This window comes from Pecten maximus, chromosome 15 (assembly GCF_902652985.1).
Source record: "Pecten maximus chromosome 15, xPecMax1.1, whole genome shotgun sequence".
Classification (NCBI taxonomy): domain Eukaryota; kingdom Metazoa; phylum Mollusca; class Bivalvia; order Pectinida; family Pectinidae; genus Pecten; species Pecten maximus.
Genome location: NC_047029.1, coordinates 17,624,217 through 17,642,132, shown reverse-complemented (window position 1 = coordinate 17,642,132; position 17,916 = coordinate 17,624,217). Strand labels below are relative to the sequence as shown.

The window sequence follows — 17,916 nt, the reverse complement described above, 5'->3', positions numbered from 1 at the left end:
TTTTTAGCAGATATTTTGTTAAGCTAACGAATGAAACTCAGTTTGACATCTTCCTTGGACATATATACATAAAATGGCAAAGGAAAAATGCTCAGAAACATAACATCTGCCTCAACACAAGCAAATAACTGAATACCATCCGACAGGAATCTGTCAAACAGAGTTACAATCACAGAGGCAAGGAAGGGGTGAAACAGTGGCAAGAACATATCACAGTGTCACACCAATCAATCGTACCAAAGTGAGGATGGGTTTTATAGGCAAAAAGTGCCAATGTTGGCAAAAATTCCAACCCTGTACTGTCGAAACTATTTTTCCCCAAAGAGTTCCAGAGACATTTTCGGCTGGCATATGACGTCTGTATGTATATTCTGTAACATAGTTACAGCATTCGTCAGTTTTACCAAATATAACTCATGTTCTATATAGCATGCAGTATAAGGGACCCTGTGTACAACTTCCTAGGGCAAATTCTGGTATATCAGCACTCTAGGTATATAAGCACCCTGTCCAACTTCCTAGGGTGAATTCTAGTATGTTGGCGCCCTATAGTATATCAGCGCCCTGTGTTCAACTTCCTAGGATGAATTCTGGTATATCAGGGCCCTGTGTCTGACTTCCTACGACAAATTCTAGTACATCGGCGCCCTGTGTCCGACTTCCTACGACAAATTCTGGTATATCAGCGCCCTGTGTCCGACTTCCTACTACAAATTCTGGTATATCGGTGCCTTGTGTCCGACTTCCTACTACAAATTCTGGTATATCGGCGCCCTATAGTATATCAGCGCCCTGTGTCCAACTTCTTAGGATGAATTCTGGTATATCAATATAAGTCCAGGTCCAAGTTTCATCAATATTCCTTAACACAGGGAAATCGTTAAGCTGAAATAATTTCTACAGGAAAGCATAATATTTGATTAAAGAATTCCAAAACCTTATATTCTATAATGCTAATATATTCAGCACAGTGCCGGTAGCTATGTTTACTTCTTACTCGAGGTCAGTGGGTGGGCTAGCTTATTACAGGACAATGACAACTCATTTTTGTTTATAATTTCATTGAACTGCTATATAATAGGGTGTGCTTTTAACTGGGCATTAAATTATGATAAATTTCATTCTTACAAAATAAAAGAGGCTCATAGAACCAGCATCATTCACCAGGGTATTTCAGTAATCATGGCAAAAGACTTGAAGGGTGACTAGTTGGTATGCTATAAATCTCACTTTCAATAATAAGTCTAAGAGTTTTAGTAAAACAACTCTCATAACTTGATATCATGATTATAAATCTTACAAATTGCAAGTTTCTCAGAATAAAATAGAAACCTGTAGAAGGAGATTACCGGAAAACAGATTTCCAGACAAGATTAAAGTATTAACAGATAAATGAAAATTTTCCTGGGGAAACATAACTGAATACCATGATTATGATGTATACAAAGTTTCTAAGAAATCATTCAAAAAATGTAGGAGGATATTTCCGGACAAAAAGCAAATCAAATTATAAAATAACTTTTACAAAAACAGTGTCAAAGATATCAGTCAAAATGTATGAGGAGATTGCCGGACAAATAAAAGTTAACGCCGGACATATAACTCCATGCCATTACACTCCTATCAAATTTGACAGGCATATAAAAAGACATATTTGGTAGCCCTTCATCCCAGGATGCTAGTGGCCCAACATCATGACTCTGGTTTTTTTGGCTTTTGAGAAGAAGTTGTTTTAAAGATCCCTCTTGGTTATTAAGAAGAAGTTCATTTAAAGTTCTTAAAACATTTGAACCCTGTGACCTAGGTCAAGGTCATTCACTTGAACAAACTAGGTAGCCCTTCATCCCAGCATACCACTGGCCAAATATCATGACACTGGGCCTCTTGGTTATTGAGAAGCTGCTTAAAGAACTTAGATGTCCGAGTGCTGTGACCATGAAAGTAGATCAAGGTCATTCATTTGAACAAAACTGGTAGGCCTTCATCCCAGTATGCTACTTGTCCAATACCATGGCCCTGGGCCTCTTACGATGCACGATGTAGGACAGAGGAAGGACGATGCACAACACAGAATAAAAGGCGATTGCAATAGGTAACTTGAGACTTCGCATTGATAACCTTAAAACTGATCTTAACAATATTTTGTGTGGTCGATTGTTTTTTGTGTTTTAAACAAACCAGGGCAAACACATTATATATCTCATTATTAACTTGGGTGGAAAATCCAATCTCGAAAAAAATATATGCTCTGTCTCTTACTTTGCATCATTATATCTAGAAAATATAAAATGGAACAAAAATCTATCTAAAACAAAAGGTATGCACTGGCTCTTAATTCATATCACTATACACCCAGAATTTGTAGTTTGAAATGGTACAAAAATCTTATCTATATCTCTATACACCCAGAAAATGTAGTTTGAAATGGTACAAAAATCTTATCCATATCTTATACATCCAGAATTTGTAGTTTGAAATGGTACAAAAATCTTATCCATATCTCTATACACCACGAAAATGTAGTTTGAAATGGTACAAAAATCTTATCCATATCTTATACATCCAGAATTTGTAGTTTGAAATGGTACAAAAATCTTATCCATATCACTACACCCAGAAAATGTAGTTTGAAATGGTACAAAAATCTTATCCAAAACAAAATATTATGTCTTGCTCTGATTTCATATCATACACCTAAAACATGTAAAATAGTACCACAGTTGAACTTAGTTCTGGTATTGAGCTGGGAATGGTACAGATAGTCTTATCGCGACCACCCAGACTTATAGTATAGTGCAAAACATTCTTGTCCAGGTTATATTCTGCACCAGTCAAAATGATTGTGATCTCCAAATAACGCCAATGCTTGATAAAGAACACATTTAGAAGGAGGGGATTCCTCCCTGGAGTTTGACATATCATGCAGTAAGCACTGCATGTAGTGGGGTTAAAAGACTTCTACGCAATTTCAAAACACTCAAGTGCCAACCTTATAATTGTGTGGTGTTGCATTGCAAACTGGGACTTTTAAAAGTTACATTATGTTTAGTATAATGTTAAAATAATAGATATTTCTATAGAAATTTCTTTTTTAAAGTTCTGACAAAAGCCAGATTTTCGTCAAAAAACATAAAATGCGATAGTGTTTTCTGATAATATTGTACAATGAAAAAAAAGAAACAGTCCCTTTCTGTTAGGGTAAGTAAAGTTTTCCTCACTAGGTGACATCTTCATCTGTTATAGTCAGCATGAAGTTATGTAAAAACAAGAGGCCCATGGGCCTTAACTGTCTCCCGAGTTTTAAAATATCTCAGTTAATTTGACCATTTTTGGCCCCACACATAAGCCCCTGGGGGTCAGTCCTTTGGTTATGAAAGCTTTTTGCCAAATTTCATTGAATTTGCTTCAGTGGTTTTGGAGAAGAATTCGAAAATGTTTACGAATTGACGATGCACAATGTTGGACAAAAAGCGATTAGAATAGGTCATTCGAGACTTCATCTCAAGTGACCTAAAAGAATACATTATGCAATGAACATGCATGGATGTGTACACATTCCACAATAGGTTAGTCATATACGACTATATTGGCTTTTCCTAAGGTTAATGTCAATGTTTATTAACTTTAGAATAATTAGCTAATCATACCTGGTAACAAGCCTCCTGGCAGTACCTGTTGACAGCTTTCTCACAGCAAGGCTGAGCTGACCATACCATCATAGACTGCACCACTGCAACATTAAGATTAAATAAATTACAAATATTCAGTTAGGTCTCAAATTTCAGCTTTCCACTCAGTAAAGAAGAGGCAAAAAATTAAGAAATTAAAATCTTGAAGAGCTAAAATTAAGAATGATTTGTATCAAAAGCCTTTGTCACTATTAATGATTAACAGGCTACATACATTATACACAGTGCATACAACATGGATATTTTAAAGGTTTCCATTGAAAACTCTTTTAGGAAGTGTATCATAAATCCCTGAAGTTATCCTAACGTGAATGGTATGTGATGACCCATATGTATCACCAACATTGTTTGGAATTGTTGAGTGAAGATCGGATTTCAAACCAGTCTGTCACATAGATCTATGGGCAGGCATTACAGAGATTTCCTGATTTCAGGTGTCAAATGACTTTAATCTTGACTGTCAACTGAGGCGTAAAAACCACTGATGAGCTATGTAGTTAGTTATCAATCATTCTGTACTAAAGGAAAACAAGCAGACTTTACAAAAATCCTTTCATCTTCATTACCTGCTCTAGTGAGCTCAACATGGATGTTGACATTTAATTCAATTAAAGAAATTCATTACTTCCAAAAACATTCCTATTTGTTTTTGTAATTTATTCAAAGACATCTACAATGCTGTATAAGCAAATCTTAGCAGGTGTCATATATCAAGACAAATTTAAAGCCTCTATATTTTCAGAACATATAAATTATGACAAAATTACAAAAATATGTTGAATGATAAAAATAAAAATATTATTGGCGATATAATGTGAGAATCAACGTTGTAGTTTTTTTCATAATTGTAATCAAAACTGGGAAACTACCCGCTGATTACGGGGAATCTCTAAAGCGGGGCTCCACTCTCTAAATGTAACTGACCCCCTGAAATTATGTCATAAATGCATGCACAAACTGGTTATTTTGAAGAATCGAGGAATAGCAATCAAAGCCACGCATCAGAAGCCCAAAATTGATCAGGTGTACTGGTTGCTGCCGAATAGGCGAATAAAAGGAATGGGAAAATCACAATTATCATCTACAACTTACAGAGTCAACCTGTGTTTGTTAGACAAAATTTAAGGCAGGTAAAATGTCAAAAGACACCATGAATTGGTAGCTAAACTTCTCGGCATATTATAAACAAACCCTTGCTTTTCTGTTTATCATCCGGGGATGTAACTCCGCACATGCAAGGTTGGTTCATGTTCTATTTTTAGATGCTCATTACATACCATACTTTACTTATGAATTTTGAGATTATGAAGATTAGTTTGATTAAGTTTTATATCAACCAACAAACACAGAGGCTTTAATGAAATGCTAACAACTCATTTATAAATTTGCTCTTTCAATATCAACTTTAAATGCCTGTTAAAAGCAGTTCAAAACTTTTAACATTTTTTCAAAATATTTTAATGTCATAGAATGATACAAGTATGTAAAGCAAATGCATCAAAATAACTTGTTGACCAAATGGAACAGTAATCTATCAGGAATGATCAGCTTCTTCCAATGTCATAATGATAACTTCAGCAATGTCACTTATATGGTAATTCTTGTGACATGAATGACATCTAAATTTGGTAGGGTCATGTAGTTACAATATCAGACAGTGGTAAATATGAAGATTATGTGCAAATACAGATCTTATTGAAAGTGTTGTTTGAATAAACATGATTACAATGAATGTGTTCATACGCCTTTTGGAGCACTTTATTGTTACACATTAAACAGCTGATTCTGACATTTGAACTTAACTCAATGGAAAATTCCTATTTCAATATCACCAGCGTGGACCAGTATTTTCACAAGTATCAGGTTTCCTGCAATTATGTGTGTATTGTGTAATTATGTATACACCCATTACTCCTGAACATGTAATATTACAAATCTCTGACAAGTTTGTTACATATCTGGCAGATTTCCTGTCAGTTATCTTACAACCCAGAGATACACATCATTCCCTCAATGACTCAGGTCAGAAATGGATATATATTTATTTTATCCTCTCAACTGCCCACAAAAGTCATGCAAAACCCTCTCAATTTGAAGGTATATATCTGCCTCCCCTAACTCTAGTGAAGACCTATGTGTCCCATACCCCCCTCATCTAACTCTAGTGAAGACCTATGTGTCCCATATCCCCCTCCCCTAACTCTAGTGAAGACCTATGTGTCCCATATCCCCCTCATCTAACTCTAGTGAAGACCTATGTGTCCCATATCCCCCTCCCCTAACTCTAGTGAAGACCTATGTGTCCATATCCCACTCCCCTAACTCTAGTGAAGACCTATGTGTCCCATATCCCCCTCCCCTAACTCTAGTGAAGAACTATGTGTCACATATCCCCCTCCCCTAACTCTAGTGAAGACCTATGTGTCCCATATCCCCCTACCCTAACTCTAGTGAAGACCTATGTGTCCATATCCCACTCCCCTAACTCTAGTGAAGACCTATGTGTCCCATATCCCCCTCCCCTAACTCTAGTGAAGAACTATGTGTCACATATCCCCCTCATCTAACTCTAGTGAAGACCTATGTGTCCCATATCCCCCTCCCCTAACTCTAGTGAAGACCTATGTGTCCCATATCCCCCTCCCCTAACTCTAGTGAAGAACTATGTGTCACATATCCCCCTCATCTAACTCTAGTGAAGACCTATGTGTCCCATATCCCCCTCCCCTAACTCTAGTGAAGACCTATGTGTCCCATATCCCCCTCCCCTAACTCTAGTGAAGACCTATGTGTCCCATATCCCCCTCATCTAACTCTAGTGAAGACCCATAACCTTGTCACAACTATATGGCCTATACCCAGCCTCCTTATTACACAAATAACAAGGGTATTAGAGATGGTACCTTCTTGGGTATAAAGAGGACCAAAAAACATTCTAAGATCTGGGGTATAAAAAGGGCTTATTATGTTTTTAATTAAAATTTACATATAATCCCACTCTTAAATAGTTTCCTAGATGATTTGTCATCCCTGAACTTATATACAACTTCAGTCTCCAAAATGTTTCCACAAGTTCGTTTTAGAATAAATATTGAGCAAATTGATAAAACATGTCAAGTGACATATTTCTTTCCTGTTTACTTGCTTAAAATGAACTCTAATGACTTTACCTGTACTTTTAAATCCTACATTCTTGCTACGTACCCTGGCCTATTGTAAATCAGCTTTTGTCAGCCCATAAACAGGTGCTACTGGAGATTGTCTAGGCTGAAGTGTAATTTACACCGATAAGACCTCGGAAATCATAATGGGAGGAGCAGGCGACACCAACATAACTAGCCAAGGTCTCTCAACCTGTGTGGCACTATTCGCATTTTAATACAATTATCTGTGTTTTTTATTACATTTATTCATTTTTTTTATTTTGTGTTGGACAGGGAATATGCCTGAGAGTAAATCTTTTTTTAAAAGTACATTATTAAAAATAAACAGCAACAAATAAATTGTCTCCCTTAACAATATATGTGATTATAATTGGAGTTGTCTCCCTTAAAAATGAAAGTCAAATCACCTGTGCCTTGTCAGTGTTAAGAGTACTTAACCTCAAGTCTAAAGCTACAAAATATAATTCGACTGTGATCACATTTGTTTCTAACGATTACAGATGGTAACAACCACATTTTACCTATGGTTGGTGTTGGAGTTGTCCTTAACTTTTAATTTTCACATTTTCACATTTGCTCAGAGTTTAATTGAATAATCTCATTTGCTTTTGACAGGCTCCTGAAACAGCTGTTACATGATGTAAGGAATTCCTGCCAATTTATCAGTAAAGAAATAAACAAAAATAGTTCCATTAGATGAAATAGTTTTATTTAGGTTTTCCTTGAGAGGATAGTGGAATCATTTTTATTATTTTCTTTGCTAATTGATATGACATTAACTGAATTAATTATCAGCATTCACACACTATGATATTGAACCTTTTATCACAATTATAAACAGCAGAATATTAAAACCAGTTCTGATGCAAAGGCCTGTGAGACAGACAGAAAGTTGGTTATTCAACGTCAAAAACTTACAGAAACATTGATAAGTAAAAATTAAACACATAATTTGAAAAGATGGATTTTGTTAGTATTCCATTGTAAAATATGACATCATGGTAGACTATGTTTATTTCTGATGAATACAGCAACAGCGACAGCAGTACAAGTCATGTGAGGAACATGTGGATTACTGCAATAGTATTAACACAGATACATGAGAATGCAGTGGATCATATTGGTATTTGATAATTTCCAGACATACTGTGTTCATGTAGGACGTATTTGGCTATTTGGGGAAGCTGATTATAGGATTCAATACAGTAACAAAACTGTGTCCTCATTGGGGCCGCGGTGGCCGAGTGGTTGAGGTGTCCCGACACTTTAACACTAGCCCTCCACCTCTGGGTTGTGAGTATGAAACCTACGTGGGGCAGCTGCCAGGTACTAAACGTAGGCCGGTGGTTTTTCTCTGGGTACTCCGGCTTTCCTCCACCTCCAAAACCTGGCACGTCCTTAAATGACCTTGGCTGTTAATAGGACGTTAAACAAAACTAAACCAAATGTGTCTTCATCATTTCCATAACAGCTGACCTCAAATAATATTATGCATATTCCATATTTCTTTTGTACCTGTTCAAGCTTATGCCTTTTTATAGAAAAGGTCCCCTTGTATGCCATTGTATCTCTGCACTGCTCCAGACTGAGCATGACGCACTGATTCCAGCAAAAAATAAAGTTCAGTAGCTTCTTGTTGAAATCAAAAGAGCTTATACTATCAATTCACCACTGACTGTTCATATTAACTAATCAAAGTACTGGAAGTACTGTAAACGAACATTATTGTTTAATGCAAAATCAGTAATCTTCTAAGTTTTAAGTTGATAAATTTACTGATATCGGTTTAGGAATTAATTGCAAATAATTTGAAATGTTTGCAGCTGTTCTGATTTGATTGTACACATGCATGTTTCTGTAATGTCCTAATTGAAATTGGAAGTTTGTTGATCTATCTTGGATCGATGAAAATAAAAAAAATGTATTCTTTCTTTCGGGAAGGCATCATCAGTTATAATACAGCCAGGACTCCGTGACCTTATTGATGCCAACTTCTAATATGCACTAAATTTAGGCTAGTTCCATCGTTAGTTTGGCATACATAGTTGTATTTCAACTTAATATGATGAAACACACATAAAGAATTACTGAAAACCAAAACCAGAGCTGCTAATCAAGGCCCGAATTAAGAATGTATCCTATTGAAACTGTACTCAAGCATTTATGGTACTTCAAAACAAAAAAACCTGACTCCTTTTGTTCAGGAATCATTTGATGTTAATAAATCTGTATATGAGAAGATAAACTTCTGGTATAATTACAGTATTGTAAACAATGTGATAAAGAATAACAACCAGATAAAGACTATCTTCATCGAAAAATTCAGCAAACAGGAAAAGAAAACTTCAAGATTCATTTTCAACTTCAAACCTGATCACAAAGATTACAGTCCATCCGATGGGACGACACATTCCCTATTTATTGTCCTTTTCCAATGTTGATCATCCAATCATACTGAACCACACAATTCAGCAATGTAATTGCACAAATCACACCTTTATGTGGAGAGAACATTTTTGGGGGTGTTATAATATTCCATAACTGTATGCAAATTGTGAAGCATTCCATATCTATAACTATATATATACAGTACGTGTATATATTTACACATATCAAAATTGGAATGACACAGGAGATTTGCAAGTTTAATCATCAGTCATGGGAGGTTTATGTAAAATGTTATATTTACCGGGGTAATTAGTAATTTTAAGAATATATTTATGAAGCTCTATTCTGTACATTCTACCAGTGCTTAGAGAATGGACACAATTATATGTTCTCCAATGTCAAAATTAATCATATGTAAAATATTAGGGGTTTATTCGCCATTCTAGGCCTGATTGCCGTCATAGTAAAATTACCAAAATGGACTTGAAATCAATATTTTTAAGAGAATGATCTATGACTTGAATATTTCATAAAAATAATGTAATACATCGTTTATTCACTTCATTCAGATCTTCAGACACCACATAATTTGTGAAGTCATATATAGAAATATATGAACCATTTTGTTATTGATTTATAGTTCACACAAGTAAGCACTAGATGTAAGCAGTAAGTATATGTACCGCTATCTACTGGCATGACTTTGAGTACAGTAAACTACACTCGCTTTGTGGATATTGACAGGATACATGTGAAGTTCTGACAGCATTCTGCCATTATCAGTAAAGAAATAAACAAAAATAGTTCCATTAGATGAAATAGTTTTATTTAGGTTTTCCTTGAGAGGATAGTGGAATCATTTTTATTATTTTCTTTGCTAATTGATATGACATTAACTGAATTAATTCTCAGCATTCACACACTATGATATTGAACCTTTTATCACAATTATAAACAGCAGAATATTAAAACCAGATCTGATGCAAAGGCCTGTGAGACAGACAGAAAGTTGGTTATTCAACGTCAAAAACTTACAGAAACATTGATAAGTAAAAATTAAACATATAATTTGAAAAGATGGATTTTGTTAGTATTCCATTGTAAAATATGACATCATGGTAGACTATGTTTATTTCTGATGAATACAGCAACAGCGACAGCAGTACAAGTCATGTGAGGAACATGTGGATTACTGCAATAGTATTAACAGATACATGCGAATGCAGTGGATCATATTGGTATTTGATAATTTCCAGACATACTGTGTTCATGTAGGACGTATTTGGCTATTTGGGGAAGCTGATTATAGGTTTCAATACAGTAACAAAACTGTGTCCTCATTGGGGCCGCGGTGGCCGAGTGGTTAAGGTGTACCGACACTTTATCACTAGCCCTCCACCTCTGGGTTGCGAGTACGAAACCTACGTGGGGCAGCTGCCAGGTACTAAACGTAGGCCGGTGGTTTTCTCCGGGTACTCCGGCTTTCGTCCACCTCCAAAACCTGGCACGTCCTTAAATGACCTTGGCTGTTAATAGGACGTTAAACAAGGGCCCAATGGGCCCAAATCGCTCACCTGCAATGCAGTGATCTTTTCATATATGGATCCTGCAGTTATTTGAAAGCATGCTACAGGACCAATATAATGTCTCTCTGCACTTTGGCTTTTCACTAAAAGTCATTTAAAGATTTAAGCATACTTGATCGACGTGACCTTGAATGAAGGTCAAGGTCATTCATTTGAACAAACTTGGTAGCCCTTCACCCCAGCATGCTACAGACCCAATATCAACTCCCTGGGACTCTTGGTTATTGAGAAGAAGTTGTTTAAAGATTTTAGCCTTTTTGACTCCTGTGACCTTGAATGAAGGTCAAGGTCATTCATTTGAACAAACTTGGTAGCCCTTTACCCCAGCATGCTACAGACCCAATATCAACTCTCTGGGACTCTTGGTTATTGAGAAGAAGTCGTTTAAAGATTTTAGCCTTTTTGACTCCTGTGACCTTGAATGAAAGTCAAGGTCATTCATTTGAACAAACTTGGTAGCCCTTCACCCCAGCATGCTACAGGCCAAATATTAGGTCTCTGGGACTCTTGGTTATTGAGAAGAAGTCGTTTAAAGATTTTAGCCTTTTTTGACTCCTGTGACCTTGAATGAAAGTCAAGGTCATTCATTTGAACAAACTTGGTAGCTCTTTACCCCAGCATGCTACAGGCCAAATATTAGGTCTCTGGGACTGTTGGTTATCGAGAAGAAGTCGTTTAAAGATTTTAGCCTTTTTGGCCCCTGTGACCTTGAATGAAGGTCAAGGCCATTCATTTGAACAAACTAGGTAGCCCTTCATCCCAGCATGCTACAGACCCAATATCAACTCCCTGGGACTGTTGGTTATTGAGAAGAAGTCGTTTGAAGATTTTAGCCTTTTTGACCCCTGTGACCTTGAATGAAGGTCAAGGTCATTCATTTGAACAAACTTGGTAGCCCTTCACCCCAGCATGCTACAGGCCAAATATTAGGTCTCTGGGACTCTTGGTTATTGAGAAGAAGTCGTTTAAAGATTTTAGCCTTTTTGACTCCTGTGACCTTGAATGACGGTCAAGGTCATTCATTTGAACAAACTTGGTAGCCCTTCACCCCAGCATGCTACAGACCCAATATCAACTCCCTGGGACTCTTGGTTATTGAGAAGAAGTCGTTTAAAGATTTTAGCCTTTTTGACTCCTGTGACCTTGAATGAAAGTCAAGGTCATTCATTTGAACAAACTTGGTAGCCCTTCACCCGAGCATGCTACAGACCCAATATCAACTCTCTGGGACTCTTGGTTATTGAGAAGAAGTCGTTTAAAGATTTTAGCCTTTTTGACTCCTGTGACCTTGAATGAAAGTCAAGGTCATTCATTTGAACAAACTTGGTAGCCCTTCACCCGAGCATGCTACAGACCCAATATCAACTCTCTGGGACTCTTGGTTATTGAGAAGAAGTCGTTTAAAGATTTTAGCCTTTTTGACTCCTGTGACCTTGAATGAAAGTCAAGGTCATTCATTTGAACAAACTTGGTAGCCCTTCACCCCAGCATGCTACAGGCCAAATATTAGGTCTCTGGGACTCTTGGTTATTGAGAAGAAGTCGTTTAAAGATTTTAGCCTTTTTTGACTCCTGTGACCTTGAATGAAAGTCAAGGTCATTCATTTGAACAAACTTGGTAGCTCTTTACCCCAGCATGCTACAGGCCAAATATTAGGTCTCTGGGACTGTTGGTTATCGAGAAGAAGTCGTTTAAAGATTTTAGCCTTTTTGGCCCCTGTGACCTTGAATGAAGGTCAAGGCCATTCATTTGAACAAACTAGGTAGCCCTTCATCCCAGCATGCTACAGACCCAATATCAACTCCCTGGGACTGTTGGTTATTGAGAAGAAGTCGTTTGAAGATTTTAGCCTTTTTGACCCCTGTGACCTTGAATGAAGGTCAAGGTCATTCATTTGAACAAACTTGGTAGCCCTTCACCCCAGCATGCTACAGGCCAAATATTAGGTCTCTGGGACTCTTGGTTATTGAGAAGAAGTCGTTTAAAGATTTTAGCCTTTTTGACTCCTGTGACCTTGAATGACGGTCAAGGTCATTCATTTGAACAAACTTGGTAGCCCTTCACCCCAGCATGCTACAGACCCAATATCAACTCCCTGGGACTCTTGGTTATTGAGAAGAAGTCGTTTAAAGATTTTAGCCTTTTTGACTCCTGTGACCTTGAATGAAAGTCAAGGTCATTCATTTGAACAAACTTGGTAGCCCTTCACCCGAGCATGCTACAGACCCAATATCAACTCCCTGGGACTCTTGGTTATTGAGAAGAAGTCGTTTAAAGATTTTAGCCTTTTTGACTCCTGTGACCTTGAATGAAAGTCAAGGTCATTCATTTGAACAAACTTGGTAGCCCTTCACCCCAGCATGCTACAGACCCAATATCAAGTCCCTGGGACTCTTGGTTATTGAGAAGAAGTCGTTTAAAGATTTTAGCCTTTTTGACTCCTGTGACCTTGAATGAAGGTCAAGGTCATTCATTTGAACAAACTTGGTAGCCCTTCACCCCAGCATGCTACAGACCCAATATCAAGTCCCTGGGTCTTTTGGCTATTTAGAAGAAGTCGTCTAATTCTTTTTTAGCCTTTTTGACTCCTGTGACCTTGAATGAAAGTCAAGGTCATTCATTTGAACAAACTTGGTAGCCCTTTACCCCAGCATGCTACAGACCCAATATCAACTCCCTGGGACTGTTGGTTGTTGAGAAGAAGTTGTTTGAAGATTTTAGCCTTTTTGACTCCTGTGACCTTGAATGAAGGTCAAGGTCATTCATTTGAACAAACTTGGTAGCCCTTCACCCCAGCATGCTACAGGCCCAATATTAGGTCTCTAGGCCTTTTGGTTATTGAGAAGAAGTTGCTTGAATGGAAAGTTGACGCCGGACGGACGGCCGGACGGCCGGACGGACGACGGACGGACGACGGACGCCGCGCCACGGCATAAGCTCACTTGCCCTTCGGGCAGGTGAGCTAACAAAACTAAACCAAATGTGTCTTCATCATTTCCATAACAGCTGACCTCAAATAATATTATGCATATTCCATATTTCTTTTGTACCTGTTCAAGCTTATGCCTTTTTATAGAAAAGGTCCCCTTGTATGCCATTGTATCTCTGCACTGCTCCAGACTGAGCATGACGCACTGATTCCAGCAAAAAATAAAGTTCAGTAGCCTCTTGTTGAAATCAAAAGAGCTTATACTATCAATTCACCACTGACTGTTCATATTAACTAAAAAATAGGATCATATTTAACTTATCTTACTGATACTAACTTGTAAACATCTTAAACTGGTCATCAAAATTAGAATTGTCTTTCTTTACACCCAATCTATACAAGTGAAGACACACTTCTTCTACAAGCTCATTTTCCTTCAGCTTCTTATTCACAATCAGTTAAAGTTAACTCATTTTCATTTAGCTACTTATTCACAATAAGTTAAAGTTAACTCATTTTCCTTCAGCTTCTTATTCACAATCAGTTAAAATTAACTCATTTTCCTTCAGCTTCTTATTCACAATCAGTTAAAGTTAACTCATTTTCCTTTAGCTACTTATTCACAATCAGTTAAAGTTAACTCATTTTCCTTTAGCTACTTATTCACAATCAGTTAAATTTAACTCATTTTCATTCAGCTACTTATTCACCATTAAAATAAGATTTTTTTTTTCTGTAATACTACTCAACTTCTATGTGACCATCAATTCAAATCTCTGCCTTTAACCAAAAATTTGCCTGTGATGAATTGAATTGTTTTTGTTTGTTTTTGTTTAACGTCCTATTAATAGCCAAGGTCATTTAAGGACGTGCCAGGTTTTGGAGGTGGAGGAAAGCCGGAGTACCCGGAGAAAAACAACCGGCCTATGGTCAGTACTTGGCAACAGCCCTACTTAGGTTTCGAACTCGTAACCCAGAGGTGGAGGGCTAGTGATAATGTGTCGGGACACCTTAATAGATGAATTGAAACTCCTATCATTTTTTACATGTCAAAATCTTCAGACCTTGAAAGTCTCAAATTCTTCACTATGTTTGACAATTATCAGAATCTTCCAGGTTTTGATCATGCCAGACTTATGATATTTCACATACTGAAAAATTTTCCAGAAAGACAGGTAAACGTTTACTTACTTAGGATTTAAAAAACAAAAAGCTAAATATTCTGTAAATTTCTATCTGCAATGTTATTGCGTGTCAAACTCTCCATACCACTCCTGTAAGTTTTTACATGTGTCAATCACAGAAACATGGCCTCCTGTTACATAAACAATGCCTGCTGAGATACACACAAACCAAAGATAACCAAGGAGAGTGGAAATATTTGGATAGCACAGTTACATAACTTATACTCAGCTGCAGCCTACTTGCTGTCATTTTCAGGAAGAAAACAAAATCTTGAGATAAAGTCAGATTGATCAATGATGGCTATTCATTTATTTGTTTTCTATCCACTGGATTGTCAACATAAATTTTTTTACAAGATTCTTGAATTCTATTCCAAATTTTCATTTATAGACTTCAGTTGTTTATCCAGGTAGCATGAATGTATTCATTTCTTCATGCCTAGTAATGAATGTAGATACATCAGGGATGCCAGGGATTATAATTGTTTTTATGTTACATCTTATGGTTTTAATCCTTTTTGGGACACAACCTAATATATATAAGGTTAATCTTTGTGTATTAGACTTCACAACGCTTGCCCTGCAGGTAGGGCATAAGAATTGTACCTACTGCCCCCATTGCATGATCGTATACGAGGCGATTGAATTTGGAATCTTATCTTTTCACCTCTTTCTAAATAATTTTCTTCTTCCTTAAGTCTCCCTTGACACAGCCTCACATACCAAGACAAACCATATATATATATATAGTCTATAAAAATGGTAGTTGCTGCTCCTGCTTAATGCTCAGCATATTGGGAGTCGAAATGTTGACGGGTAGTGTCCTGCTGGGTGTCTTTGGCAGTATGCTTCAGTGAGATTGCACTATAAAGTCAGCATCAGTTCCAGGCTATTAAAAGGGGACCAACAAAAACATACCACAACCTCTCCATGCATCTGCCACACAGGGGAGGGCGTCCTTTAATGCTAGCAATTGTGTTTGAAAATATAGATGAGGATCCCAAGTGTTGCTATGTTGTAACCTAAATGATTGTGCTAATTTGTAAATGACAATTAAATACAGAAGTATAAGGTTAAAGTGGGGATCTCAACCATTCCCAGTTATGACCCCTTGTAAACATGTTACCAGTGGTAGTGTGTGTCAGTATGTATCGGTATACTTATTTTAGCTACAACCTTTGTTCTGCTTTTTGAAAGAAAGGCACAAGGACTTCTTTGCTTCTGTAAAATTTCCTTATCAACTAGCTCGTGCAATTGGGTATATGTAGAAAACCTGCTGTTTGACATACTTAATCTATAAACAATACACAATAAGCTAAGAACCATGATTTACCAACAGTAACAGAAGATTATGGCCGAGTTTAGATTTCTGAATTGATTAATGAACAATGTTTGTCAATCATATTTCATCAAAATACCTTATCTTATAAAATTGTAAACATTATATCAATAAAAAAAAGTTTTTGTTTTAATTTATAAGTACACCTGATTGACTTCAATTTAAAGTGTCTGGCACGCAGAAAATCAGTCATTGTGTATGCATGTTGGGCAGAAATATGTGAGAGAGCATAGATCATACCACAGGCTATATATGATCAATAGAAATACAAACTGTGTCAATCATGGCTGTATTTTATTAGTTAACATTCATACAGTAGTATAGAAGTTTACATTAAGTTAATTTTTTGGTCTTGTGTATGTAGTTAACTTTTAAGGTAAGATTATTTCTTCAGAAGTGACTGTGTATACATCCTGAAAAAGCTGTTTTCTGTTTGAATTGTAAGTCAGGGCTCTCACCAGCAAGGTCTGTCAAACTTAACAAAATGTTTAGGGCTTAATTGCAAGAAAGAAAAAAAGGCGTAAATAGTTCAACTTGTTTTTAAAAGAGCAAAACATTCTGTGATTCACAATATCAATACTGTTCACAAATGTTAAATGCTAACGTACTATGAATGGGTCTGAAGCCCTGAAGCATCCTTATACAAAATTCAGATAAATCCTAAACAATATAGTCCAAAAGGTATGGACAGGAAATGTTTTTGGTCAAGATTTTATGAAAATGAATCTTTGAATAAGAAATAAACCTTACTTATAACAGATATTTATTTCAAATGTTTAAGGCAAATACTTCCATTCAATATTGACAAAAGGATTTGAATATGACAAGCTGATGTTTCTGTGACAAATTAATCGCTACTCAACACCGCTTTATCCCCGGTTTTAAAAACCACATGTCATTTAGCCAGTGAAAAACACCTGTAAAGTTGAGTTGACAATACAGCTTTATAAACACCTGTAGAATTGGGCTGACCATACTGCTTTATAAACACCTGTAAAGTTGGGCTGACCGTACAGCTTTGTATACACCTGTAAAGTTGGGCTGACCATACAGCTTTATAAACACCAGTAAAGTTGGGCTGACCATACAGCTTTATAAACACCTGTAAAGTTGGGCTGACTGTACAGCTTTATAAACACCAGTAAAGTTGGGCTGACCATACAGCTTTATAAACACCTGTAAAGTTGGGCTGACCATACTGCTTTAACAACACCAGTAAAGTTGGGCTGACCATACAGCTTTATAAACACCTGTAAAGTTGGGCTGACTGTACAGCTTTATAAACACCTGTAAAGTTGGGCTGACCATACAGCTTTATAAACACCTGTAAAGTTGGGCTGACTGTACAGCTTTATAAACACCTGTAAAGTTGGGCTGACCATACAGCTTTATAAACACCTGTAAAGTTGGGCTGACCATACAGCTTTATAAACACCTGTAAAGTTGGGCTGACCATACAGCTTTATAAACACCTGTAAAGTTGGGCTGACCATACAGCTTTATAAACACCAGTAAAGTTGGGCTGACCATACTGCTTTAACAACACCAGTAAAGTTGGGCTGACCATACTGCTCATAAAAGTTATGGCTATTATCACAGACATTTGTGTATATATTGTTTCTTATAACTTAAGTTTT

The 17,916-nt window shown here is 36.8% G+C and overlaps 1 protein-coding gene across 1 annotated transcript in view; it reads right to left on the bottom strand.

The window, feature by feature from the left end:
* The window catches only part of LOC117343237 (reversion-inducing cysteine-rich protein with Kazal motifs-like), a 107,701-nt gene that overhangs the window by 31,325 nt on the left and 58,460 nt on the right, over positions 1-17,916 (bottom strand). The window contains exon 5 of the mRNA XM_033905574.1: positions 3,648-3,730. Within this exon, the coding sequence (XP_033761465.1) occupies positions 3,648-3,730 (83 nt within the window). The remainder of the gene's footprint in view (positions 1-3,647; positions 3,731-17,916) is intronic.